Consider the following 12,908-nt stretch of genomic DNA (forward strand, 5'->3'; position numbering starts at 1 on the left):
CAATGAGAAATTACTCTCTCCTCTAATTTGCTAAACTATGCATATATTTCTACCTTTCTCCTGAAAAAATACTTAAAAGGTGTTGAGTTTAGAATGATAGCTAATAGCCCTTTGGCTGTCCTGTCTCCTTGAAAAGGGATGTGGATGTCAGCCTGTTAGTAATATTTAATTTCTTTTCTCTCAAATTCATTAAGTTGCCTTCCGCAAACATGTTTATTGCATTTACCTTATAAAAGACTAGCCTTCTCTTGATATTAGAATGTGATTTATTCATAACTAATGTAAATACTTGTGTGTATTTGCTCTTTTATAGAGATCTCAGTGAATTCCAAAACACACTTTAGATTTACTCCCTTGAACTCGTTTACTCCTTAATTTTCATCTAACAACACAGTGCGCTATAATAGAAGCAGTGACAAGTGAGGGTGTCAGGGCTCTGCCTCATTTTTGCCCTAAAGTAGTAAGCCACCATGTAGCGGGAGCCTCTTTCCCCCAAATCTAAAGTAAACAGATGTGTCTAAATGATCTCTAAAGCGTTTAGAACCAGAAAGTCAGTAAGGCTTTTATATAGAATACAGAATTATCCATTGTATACTTATTTACTGGACAGAATTAACAAAAGACTTAACAAGAGAGCAGAGAGTTTTAAAATAGGTAGATGGATATCCTGGATACGGCAGAGAAGTTTGTCACATCAGTTACTAGGTAAGCAGAGGAATAACATGTGTAGCTTCCTGAAAGGAAACCGCTTGTTTGCTTTAAATCTGTAGGAAAAGTACTTTGTTTTGTTCCACTGCTTTTGTGGAAATGCAAGAGGTGTCAGGTTGCTGTCAAAATACAATTCAGTAGCTTTGTTTCCTGGATCAGCATGAAATGAAAAGAGCAAATGAGAACCTATGACTTTTGTTAATAGGGTTATTATAATACATACAAGTAGAGCGAATGGCTTCAAATTTATTATATGTGATGAATTTTAATTCAACAAATGTGTTCTTCCCCATTTCACGTTTTTTTAAAAACTCCAGAATGAATTAAATTTTTAGTTTTTGGTATTTAACTTTTTAAATACTGTTTCACATACATTTCAGGATTTCTTTTAAAATTCCTATTTGGCGTTTTGTCTGCACAAGGAGCCCTTCATGGATGTAGGGGACTCTTATTGCCATCAGTTTAGCTAGGACTGGAGGACGGTCTCTTGCAGGGCATCCACGTTTGCGTCTTCAGCTGAGCTGGATCCAGACAGGCCCTCCGCTGTTAGTAGATCTACCTGCCGAGTCCAGGCAGCCTGCTCGGCTTACGGAATAGGTGTTTTTATGAAGTGTTTGAGCTCATTAGAACCCAGTGCGTCTCTGATAGGTTTTCTGTTTGTGCGGTGACGCGCAGCCTCTGACTCACCCATGTCTCCAGGGTGCTGCTTGAGGCACTTGCGTTAGGTTCAGTGTTACGTGATCCCCGCGTTCCCTGCAAGTTACATGAGTGGAGAGATGTAACTGGTATGAGTCTGATTTGGTGAGAGAACTCCTCTTCTGTGCAGTAATAGTATTGCACAGAGTGAGACAAAACCTAAATGTTGTTTATCCACAGAAGTAGCTTGCCTTAAGTGTCTGTCCTAAGAGCTGAGCCCCTTGTATGAGGTACCTGGCTCGATGCAGATGGGACAGCCTTGCCACACTGGATTCCTGAACGGGCAGATGACTTGGGAGTTTCTCTTTTCCTGTAAACACACTGTTCTTCCCAAATTACCTTTCATATTAACTTCTTACTAGAAAAGGATCCCATGACTCTTTTAGTAATAGCCTTATTGTGTTAAAATATAATATATACACAGTCAAAAGTAATCCATTAGAAAATCCAAATTCTATAGTTTGAAATTGAGCCATTGACTTTTGGAGGAAAACCAGTTTTTTTCTTGCTTAGTATCAGCATGACATTATGAATGCACTATGTAAAAACACAAAAATGTTACTTTTTATAAATAGCCCTGATATATCTAGAAAAGGTAACATGTTAGGTGGGAAATTTTTGGTATCTGGGTAAAATCAAGTTTGTGCCACAAAACAGGTTACCTGAAAGGAACAGGAAATGAATTTGAACTGATAGCTTATGCTTGTAGCCTTCTCAGACTGAGCAAGGTTGCTGAAAATAAATAGGCCTATAGATTTCAGGTGTTTTTTAATACTTTTAACTGAAGTAGTCATTTGAGTAATGTGAATATAGCTAAGGCCAGAACACATGTGATATCACTAGAGTGAGATGTTCCACGTAAGATGTTGTCAGTGAAACCCTTCTGGATTTAAAGAAGCTATGCATTTTGTATTTTGCTTTTCTGTTAGAATATATTTAAACCTACCTTGCTCAGAAAATAGGCAAACCTTACCTACTTTGCTTAACCGTACTGACTCAGGATCACCATTGAAAACACCTCCCATGTCATATTTTCTATCAAGTGCTCCGTGAGTATTTAAGTAGATTAAGTAATGGATGTTGTTCCCAGCCCCTGCCCCCAGGGAACCATGGACAGCTGAGGGACCCGTTGAGCAGCTTGCCTCTGCTCTGACTCAGCATTGTTAGGTCAGCACCTCCAGCACCTTGTCACAGCCCCGTTTTCTAGCATTCTAGCCTGATTGTCTACTTACAATCTGCTTCTAGTTGGTATGAACTAAGATTGGAATAATGTTGGTCCACTAAGGGCACTTCTTAGCTTGCCGATAAGTTAATTTGCCTGTTTCCACCAAGTAAGAGAAGAACCTTACAGCCCATCGGAAAATAGCCCTGTTTGGTGGGGAGGAGAGATTATCACGTTAACTGTTTTACAGATCTTTAGAGAGGATAAATACTTAACCCAGAGTTACAATGACTAAATTTGGACTACCCTCCAAGTCTTTTGATTCTTTAAGGCTGTATCAGGTATGTAAATTTTATCACATGGGACTTTAAAAATTTATCTTTGGCTGGTCCAATTTCATTTGTATTTATTTTTGTTTGATTCTAAGTAATGGAGGTGATCAAGAACTGGAGTTGATCTGTATACTTCTGTTTTTGAAATGTTACCAAGTACATTGTGAATTACAAAACAGGTATTTTGTTACTGCTAAGTGGGGAGAGGGAGTTGAGGGCTGAAGTGTTTTTAGTAGCCTCACGATTTCCCTAAGGGCGATCAGAAATTTAAGTCTGTAAAAAGAGAATTTTTTTTTCTATAGAAAGTATCCTTCTCAAAACTGCTTAGCTAAAACATTGAGGGCCAGAATCAGGGAGTTGTCTTGTCCCTAGTTCTTGACTTGGTTCTGTTTTTGTCTTATTTTAGGTTAGCTCCATTCAGAACCAGATGCAGTCCAAGGGGGGCTACGGGGGTGGGATGTCTGCCAGCGTGCAGATGCAGCTTGTGGATACGAAGGCTGGATAGCCCCGAATCCTGGCTCCCGTGAGTACCTGGGTCATACACTGGAAAAGGCAAACATATTTTACCCTGCTCAGTATTTCACGGGATGGTTGTAGGCACTTTGAATAGTTTTCGGTTGCTCTTTTTCTTACGAAGAACACAGTGCTGTAAGACAACCATGTGGGGAGGAGGCTTTCATTCTTTAAACGTGAATGAAATTACTATTTTGAGTATTGGTACTTTGGGGAATGTCGTGTGGTGAAGTACCTTTATGTTTTTTAGACTGCATTATTGATAAATCTTTGAAAACTTTACAAATTAAATAAAGACAACTTAAAGTGTAAAAATAATTTGGATTTTTCTTTTGGTTTTATAGGTCATTGTGAATTTGTTTTCTCTTTTCACTCTTTAATTTGTTGTTGTGATTCCTTTTCCAATACAAACAAGAAGTGTGATGGCATCTTGTTCACCCTGTTGTGATTCCTCCAGTGAGACGTTCTTGTTCTGCTCTGCAGAAGCTGTCGTCAGATGAACCCTGCATTTCCTTCGACTGGCATGCATGCCTTTGGACTCACAGACTTTGAATCGTGGCTTCATTTTTATCAATTATATGGATCTGATAGTATGGTCTCTTTTGTGAATGCTCGCACTATTTTGCATTTTTCTCCCATTTTAAATGTTTCTATTTCCATCTCCAGCCCTCTGCCTTATGAGTTTGTTGGTAAGGTAGGACCTGCTTTTGTTAATTTGTCACCGTTTGTATATTTTGGAAGGTAGGACATCCACAAGCACAATGATCATTTTTATTCGTTTGAAACTTGAGCAGAATCAATATCCGCATGCTTTATGAAGTTGCTTTGTCTGGGAGCCCATGGGAGGCCAGAAATGAGTGTTTCTTTGCTGCCGTTAGAGAGGGATTAGCTGTGGCACCGAGTCACGTCAGTTTCACACACACAAAGGTGACCTGTAGCTTATTTTAGAACTAAAATCTGGCATTCATAAGGTGTTCATTTGGTTGTAAATGTTCAATATATTTATTCTGAGAGTGAGGACCTGTATTTGTGAACAGGTGTGGTTGTGTATCAGAGTGTTGTGGTGATGCCCTCATCCAGTCTCATTGTGTACTCATTCTGTTTTTACTTGTTATTTTAATATGATGGGATCCATGTGTTTCCACTAACTTAACTCCTGGCCGGTACTACTCACTGCAGAGTCATTGGCCTTTCCATATTCAGACCTGTTTTGGGGCCGTGGAAGTTAACCCAGAGCAATATAATGACTTGGCTGAATCGTTGCCAGTGAAAATCTGTATGGTGATTTGTTAGGACATTGGTGAGAAACCATTGCTCAGGCTCCAAAATGTTTATTCTTCATAAATTATGTGTATTTCAGATATTTCTGTAAGTACTTTCCCTTCTCTCTGAGGGCGTGGTGTATGTATTCTCATTAAAATGTTTAAATCCTCTGTCCAATACAGTCCTAACTACATTTAGGATTAATATTTTATGCAGCAAATGGGACTTAGATGAAAAGTGGGACTTAGATGAAAATGTAGACAGCTAAGAAATTTGGTGAATAATTCTTTTCTTTGCATCTTAGTCCCAGGTTCTTACGAACCAGGTAACTGGATAAATAGCTTATATAGGCAAACCAGGAGAGTAGTGCTTCCGAATAGAGTGCTTGTATTCCTACAGTTGGAGGCTTCATAGGTGTCAGTCCCAGAGAGAATCTGTCGAGGAAATATTCATGCTTAGTAATTGAAAAACAGGCAGTTTGCAGTTTAATTTACTGTGTGGATACTGCGTTCTGGGATTGGGATTTGCTGAGGACCCATGTCGTTTTTTTTCAGCCAGAGTCTGTGTCCTGCCAGGGACACTGCTTTGTACAAGGTCTTACAAGACAGATTGGATTTTCTGGGCCTTGTCCATAGTGATGCCCTTTAGTCTGTTTTGACTTTTAAAATTAGCAGAACTTTCATACTTGTCCTATAACTCCTGGATTCACAATACAGAGAGCCCTGCTCCTTTTTCTTGAACTCACTTGATTTTACTTCTGTGTGGACCAAATACTCCAGTGAGTACTGGAGCGTACCTCCATGGTAAGAGCGTGTAACTGACCTACAGTAGCCACACTGTGTGCAAGAACAGATGCCAAGGAAGGTGCCAATAAATGCAAGAAGAAATGACAAAAAATTTTAATATACTAACCTTGGACACATTTTTTAGGGAGGCTTTTGAAGAGTGTGAAGGGTGGCAGTTTCCCCACATCATCCGCAGATTGTAACTCTTGGGCCATGTGTCTCATTTTAAAATTGAATCTAAATAAATAGGATTGACTGTTAGTACTACATGCTAACAATTAGCACGGAAAACTGAATGAAGGTTTAACCAATGCCCTGGATTCTGTTAGTGATCTGCATTCTATAAAAGAGGTGCTTTCCCATGATGTAGGCGTGAAGTGGTGCCAATAAGAAAAGTTCACTATGGTGATTGGATTCAGCATTTCCAATGCAGCATTATCTCGCCTTTAAAGATATTTTGTGAGTATATATTAGCTTTCACTTTTGTTATTAAATTATAGCAGTTTCATTATAGAGAGCAAGTTTGCCTTGATTTTGTTTAAAATGACTTCTGCTCAGCACCCAGAAGATAAAATTGACATATTTTTATAATATAAGCATACTTTTTTTGTACATTGTGTTCATTCAGTGTTGGCTTGTAGATATTAAAAGAAAGTATTGATTTTGATTGAATAAATGTTTTCTTTCCATCCTGGTTTGGTTTTTCCTTTGAACTAGAATTCACTTAGAGCATATTTTTAAGTATGCTTGTATTTTTAAGATTACTGTCATGCACAAACCATCATTTTTTAAAAGCTGTAAGCTACTGTATTGGGCAATCATGGACCATTTCCCACATGACAGCAAGTTTGCAGGCAGGTGACAGTTGGGGTTGTCACAATTTGAGGAAAGGGGGACTGCTAACCATCTGTGGTGCAGAGGACAGCACCCCCCCCCCCCAAATCCCCAAACATCACAGTTGAGAAAGACTACGTATATACACACCAAATACATCCAGTTAGTTAGAAACTCCTCACTGTGTTGGACCTTGTGCATAGGTCCGTTAGGTTTGGCTGTATCATGAAATGTGCCAAGGTTGGTTGGTTCTAAAGTAGAAATGCCAGTGAGAAAAATAATATTTCAAGAAATTTTCTTAACTTTTGTCCTCATTTCATGGCCTAAGACTCTGAGGTAATTGGGTTAAGATGAAGTTCTTTCCACTATTGATAAAATAGAAACAATAAGGCATCCTAATTAAAGTACCTGAAGAAACTGAAGGTGGTTTATCAGAAATTCTATTTTGAGCACGTGTTCAAAGGACATGAATAAAAGGTGCAAGGGTTCATAAGTTTATCTGTTTTTATAGATTTATCCTTTTTGTGCTTTAGAGAGATAGTTGGGAATTTGCTAAAACTCGTGGAAATGCAAAAATCTACAAAACCGACAGGAAGGAAATTATTTACCCTCTGCTTAAAATATGCTTTGAGCACACTGCAAAGAAAACAATTGAAATGTTACCTTCGGTTTACTGTCTCCAGTAACAACTCCTGTTGATGTGACTTTACATTCACTTTTCATTTTTATGAGGTTTTCGGTGCTTTCCACCAGGTAGCTACAGCCTCTGGGCTGCTTGGGACCCCATCCCTCATCCCCCAGTCTCAACCGTTTCTATCTGCCCCTTGATGCCCAAAGGAAAGAAGTTCCTACCAGAATAAGGAGAGCCAGATGTTTGCTCTGAAGCCTCACAAGCAGCGGGGAGGGGGTGCGGTCCTGGCACGGAACGCTGGGTGATGCTAGTCGGACAGGAAGGTGACGGCAGCAGAGCGAAGACACTGGCCAACTCCAACCCATGCTCCACGGAAGCCTTTACAGTTCACGGGGGGTGGGGGAAGCTTTAGATCGAAAAACGCACTGATCGCTGCTTTGGGGGCACATAAAGGACCCCCCCAAGCAAGGGTCTTTAAAAATTTGGGGGTTTGGTCCTTTCAAGGAACGGCAAGTAAGATTATTCTTTAAAAATCCTCAGAGCTTCACCTGGTCACCTTTTTATTAATTGCAGCTGCCTCAGTGCATCTATCCTTTAGACGTCTGGGCCTTTCAGGTTTTGGAGCCGGCTGATTCTTTCTTTACATCAGACCCCGACTGTGTTCAGCAGACCGCTCAGGCACGGCCCACAGACATTTTTGTTGCAGTTTCTGGGTATCTTTATCATTGTTTCCCTGTTCAGGAACAGCACAGACAAGAGGTAAGAATCATCGTTGCTGCTTTGAGCACAGCCACCCAGATTCCAAATTCCAAACAATGTAATTTTTGGGTTTTTCACAAATTTCTGCAGGTTTTGCTTATATCTAATTTTTGCTGCTTGGATAGTGTCTTTTTTGGGGCTCTTGTGGCAAAATACACCAGACTAGGAGAAGTTGACTTCTCCTAGTTCTGGAGGCTGGAAGTCCACGATCAGGTAGCCAGTGTGGTCATCACATGAGGGGCCCCTTCCAGGCTGCAGACTCCCCAGATCTTCATGTGCTGAAGGGGCCAGGAATCTCCTCATAGGGCATCTCTTCGTGAGTGACACCCTCATGACCCTGTCACACACCTCCCGGTCACCTCAGCCTCCTGATACCATCACCTTCAGGAGTTAGCAGTCTGATACTCCTCAAGGAGACTAACCTGACATTTCAAAAAAACCAGCCTGCGAGGTCATCTGAGGGATGAGAAGTTAAAGGAAATGGAGGATTCCAGTGCTTCAACCTGTGCGAGGAAAATGCTCTGAAGGGGAGGGAATATCAAAAAGAAATGCTCTCTTCAAGCTTTGTGTTTTGAGATTTCAAAAAACTTTATCATTTATACTTTCCCACTTCACAGCCTGTTCAATAAACCTTTTGTTCGGAAGACTTGTATCCAGGTTTGGGAAATTATTTCTCTGATTATTTCTTCTGAGGATTATCAGATTTCTGAGTAGCAACAGTGAGCTCTAGAAGATAATGGAGCACCTTACTCATACTGGGGAGACACAATTATTTTGAACGAGTGTATTCTATCTAGAGCCAAACTGTCGAGGAGGGTGAGGTGGCAAAATAAAGACGAACAGGCAAGCAAGCAGTCAGAAACTTTGCCACCACCCTTTCCGAAAATACCTACTGGAGAGTATGCTCTGCAAGAACCAGCAGAACATGAAGTAGTATGATTGAAAGGTATCTCAGGACTTTGACATCTGAAGCAGACGCAGACGGCAATCTATCCAAATGAGAATAGTGGGAAGATTTTAGGAGAACTGGTTCTAAGAACCGTAATTAAATAGGTACCATTTAATAGCTGTTAAGATTTGTGCATTCAGAAATTTTTTCTTGAGCATCATGTGCCCAAGGCTCTGTTTACACACTGGGGATAGAGCAGTGAACAAAACAAAGTCCTTTAGCCTCTGGGAGCTTTCACTCTAGTGTTGGGGGTGCAGACAGATGGACATTAAGCCAAACAAATTCTAAAAGAGGTCAGAAAATGAGAAGTGGTCTGGACAGCTGAGGATACTGGAAAAGAGTTGCGTTTTAAAACATCACCGTGCTGAGACCATGGTATGAAACTGAGACGATCTCAGTAATACGGTGACAAAACATACACTGTCAAAAAGCAAAAAGGATAATTCTTGATATTCTAGTATAAAGTAAAAACTTGTCCGAAGGTTAAGACATGATTTTGAGTTAATGACAAGTGTAACTCAAGCTCCTAGAACAACATCAGCCATGCAATTAAAAGTTTTGAATGAAATTTAAGAAAACTTGAGAGATACAGGTTTAGTGACAAATAATTGCCTGTCTTCAAGAGCCCATAGGTACATCATCACAGGATTCAAATCTTTTAAAATCAAAGCATAAAAGACTACTACTTTCACAGAACATAAAGGACATTTTGGAAAACTTGACCACATTCAGAAGATGGTGGCAGGGAAAAACATGGAGAGCACGAGTGCTAATCTCCTTTATGTACGTACTGGGAGTGCATCAAGTATTTGCCCCTTACGGTTATAAACAACAGTGTTTCATGTCAGTTATATCTCAATAAAACTAGGAAAAAATTAAGTTCTAAAACAAATGAGGGGCGCCTGGCTGGCTCCATTGGTAAAGCATGCAACTCTTGATCTTGGGGTCGTGAGTTCGAGGCCCATGTTGGATGTAGAGCTTACTTTAAAAAAAAAAAAAATTAAATGTAAAAATAAAACCATAACTGGAATGAGGGAAAAGGAAGTCTATTGCAAGCCTCCAATTGTTGTTGCATAAAATCATTTGTAGGATTGTAGGATTCAAAGTTGATGAGTGAAGAAGTGAAACTATGTCTATGTTATTTACAATTAAGGGGGGGGGACCTGCAGAAGCATTCAAAATGCAAAGGCCGTGAGTAGGAATGGAATGTTAGAAGTGGGCATGGAGACTTTTATTTTTCATGTAATTCCAGTCTATCCTGTTCGGATTTCGTTTTCTTTATACTACCAATTTCTTATTAGTAACATAAAACAAAATAACATTACATTTTAAACAAGTTATTAGAGAGTTGTCTTCAGGGGGATGGCAGAGTAAGAAGCTTCAGGCCCTTGCCCCACTCCAGACACACCAAATAATAGATGGACGAAAAATAGCTTCATGAGAATGCTAGCAACCAGTTAAGCTGCACGAACCAAGCAAACACCTAACAGAAAAGGCCACTCAAAATGGTCAGAAATTTTGAGGCTTTTGGTTGGCCTCTGGTCCCTGTCCTGCCCATGCACTGTTGCGAGGAAACCACCCAATCCTGTTCTCCCTCGGGACTCAAGGTAGAGAATGAAACTTGCTTGTAACTTTCTTACTTGCCTGGGGACTCGTTTGTCTTGCCTGACTCAGAACATTGCTGGAAAGAAGGCAGGCTGGAGGCTGCGGACCACAGGCACGGGCACGGTAGGAGGTGAGAACTACAGGTGTTCTGAAGACTCGTGGATGTCTGGGGACAAGCGATCACAGGCAGAGGAACAGAAAAGAAATTCAAGTCTCCTGGGAACGGGCAGGAATGAGACTCTTATGGAAATGAAGCTACGTAAAAGCAGTTGGTTGGTATGTGGGGAACTGGAACAGACGCACACGTGCAGTCCCAGGCAAGATGCAGCCCCAGCAAAGATTCGAGACGACCATGAGCCTTTAAGTTGGGCTGATTAGTGAAGGTCTTCCCTGCATGAACCCAGTCTCTGAAGAGTGGGAGAGGTGGCTGCTTTTTCAAATGTCCAAATCTCAACAAAAGATCACAAGACATAGAAATAACAAAACATGGCTCGTTCAAAGGAACAAAATCTCTAGAAATCAATCTTTAAAAGATGCAGACCTTTGACTTGACGAATTTATAACAAGGGTCTTATGTATGCTCAGTGAGCTAAATGAACATGGACAGATATAAATGTATTTTCTCTTCCTGGTGATTTTAATAGCATTTTCTCTAGCTTACTTTATTGTAGGAATACAGTATAGAATATACATAACACAAAATGTTTTGATTGACTATTTATGTTGTTGGTAAGGCTTCTGGTCAACAATAGGCTATTAGGAGTTAAGTTTTGGGGGAGTCAAAAGTTATATGTGGACTTCTGACTACATGGGGTGGGGGTTGTGGTCAGTGCCCCTAACCCCCACGTTGTTCAAGGGGAAACAACATAATCAAATTATCAAAAGTCAAAGAAAGAGAGCCTTAAAGGCAGCAAGAGGAAAGCAATGCAAAAAATTCTCAAAATACTAACTAGAATTCCATAGCACTGTAAAGGATTATGCAGGATGACCAGGTGGGGTGCATTCCTAGAATGCAAGAATGGTTCAATATAAGAAAATGAATCAGTGTAATACACATTTATAGAATGATGGAGGAAAAACCAATATGATAAAGTACAGAGAAAGCATCTGACAAAACAGTTTCACAGTAAAAATACTCAACAAACTATTAATAGAAAAAATATTTGAACAAAATGAAGGCTGTAGATGGAAAGTCCACAGCTAACATACTCGGTGAAAGACTGAAGGCTTTTTCTCTAAGATCAGGAACAAGACTTGGTTGCCTACTTTCACCCTTCTATTGAGCAAAATACTGGAATTCCTAGCCACAGCAGTTAGGCAGGCAAAGGAAATGAAGGCATCCATACTAGAAAGGAAGAGGTAAAATTAGCTCTGATCACAGACAGCATGATCTGTTATGTAGAAAGTCCTAAAGATTCCACTAAACAAAAGAAAATGTTAGATAAACTCCGCAAAGCTGCAAATTCAAAATCAACACACAAAAATCAGTTATGATTCTATATGCTAATACTAACAATCTAAAAAATTAAGAAAATTCTGTTTACAATAGTATCAAACAATAAAATACTTAGGAATAAAACCAAGATGTTCAGAGACTGCAATGAAAACTATAAAACATTAGTGAAAGAAATTACAGACACAAAAGTGGGAAAGGCATCCTGTGTTCATGGATTGTAAGATTTACTACTGTTAAGATATCAGTACTATACAAGATGATCTACAGATTTAATGCTATCAAAATCCCAATGGCGTTTTTTGCATAAATAAAAATACCCATCCTAATATTAATATGGAATCTCAAGACCCTGAAGAGCCAATCTTGAAAAAGGACAAACTGGAGGTCTCTTACTTGATTTCAAAACTTATTACAGTAATTAAATCCATAAGGGACTGGCATATACAGCCATGGAATCCAATAGAACAGAACAGAGATCCCCAAAATAAAACTCTTCCGTGTATGTTCAACATGCTAATCAAGTGATACTCAACGACGACCCCAAGACCACTCAACAGATAAAGGCCAATCTTTTCAACAAATGCTGCTGGGAAACTGAATATAAACATGCAAAAGAATAAAGCTGGCTCTTGTCACAGTCTGTCTGAGCTACTCTAACAAAATGGCACAGACTGGGTAGCTTATAAACAACAAATTTCTTTCTTACAGTTCTGGAGGCTCGGAAACCCAAGATTATAGTACCAGCATGGTTGCTTCTGACAACGGCCCTCTTCCTAGTTTAGAGCCAGGGCCTTCTTGTGTGTCCTCACATGGTGGAAGGGCACAAGGAATCTCTCTGGAGTCTCTGTTATAAGAGCACTAATTTTATTTATGAGGGCTCTGCCCTCATGACTTAAGCACTTCCCAAAGACCCCATCTACTAATACCATCAAAAAGGGCATTTCAACATGTCGTGGCGGGCGCGGGTCACAAACACTCAGACCATAGCAGAACTTTACACAATATGCCAAAATTAAAGTGGATTAAAGATGTAAATTTAAGACCTCAAACTACAAAACTTTTGAAAAAACATTGGGGAAAAGCTTCCTGACAGGATTTGGCAATGATGTATATGATGCCAAAAGCAAAGGCAACAGAAGTAAAATATGTAAAATGGACTATCTCAAAATTAAAAGTGTACATCAAAAAATGTAACAATGAAAAGGTTACATGCAA

At 39.7% G+C, this 12,908-nt stretch overlaps 1 protein-coding gene across 6 annotated transcripts in view; it reads left to right on the forward strand.

The window, feature by feature from the left end:
- Window positions 1-6,148, forward strand: part of CDC42SE2 (CDC42 small effector 2) — a 114,595-nt gene extending 108,447 nt beyond the window's left edge. For 3 of the 6 annotated variants that reach the window (XM_025860768.2, XM_025860766.2, XM_025860769.2), the window contains 2 exons: window positions 3,305-3,421; window positions 3,756-6,148. In XM_025860768.2, the coding sequence (XP_025716553.1) occupies window positions 3,305-3,403 (99 nt within the window). In that variant the 3' untranslated portion in view covers window positions 3,404-3,421; window positions 3,756-6,148. The remainder of the gene's footprint in view (window positions 1-3,304; window positions 3,422-3,755) is intronic. The other 3 variants (XM_025860767.2, XM_073878628.1, XM_025860771.2) reach the window with 3 other exon arrangements.
- The last annotated feature ends 6,760 nt before the right edge of the window (window positions 6,149-12,908 follow it).

The sequence above is a fragment of the Callorhinus ursinus genome, unplaced genomic scaffold, assembly GCF_003265705.2.
Source record: "Callorhinus ursinus isolate GAN/ISIS: 27379988/994484 unplaced genomic scaffold, GSC_fseal_2.0 scaffold30, whole genome shotgun sequence".
NCBI lineage: Eukaryota > Metazoa > Chordata > Mammalia > Carnivora > Otariidae > Callorhinus > Callorhinus ursinus.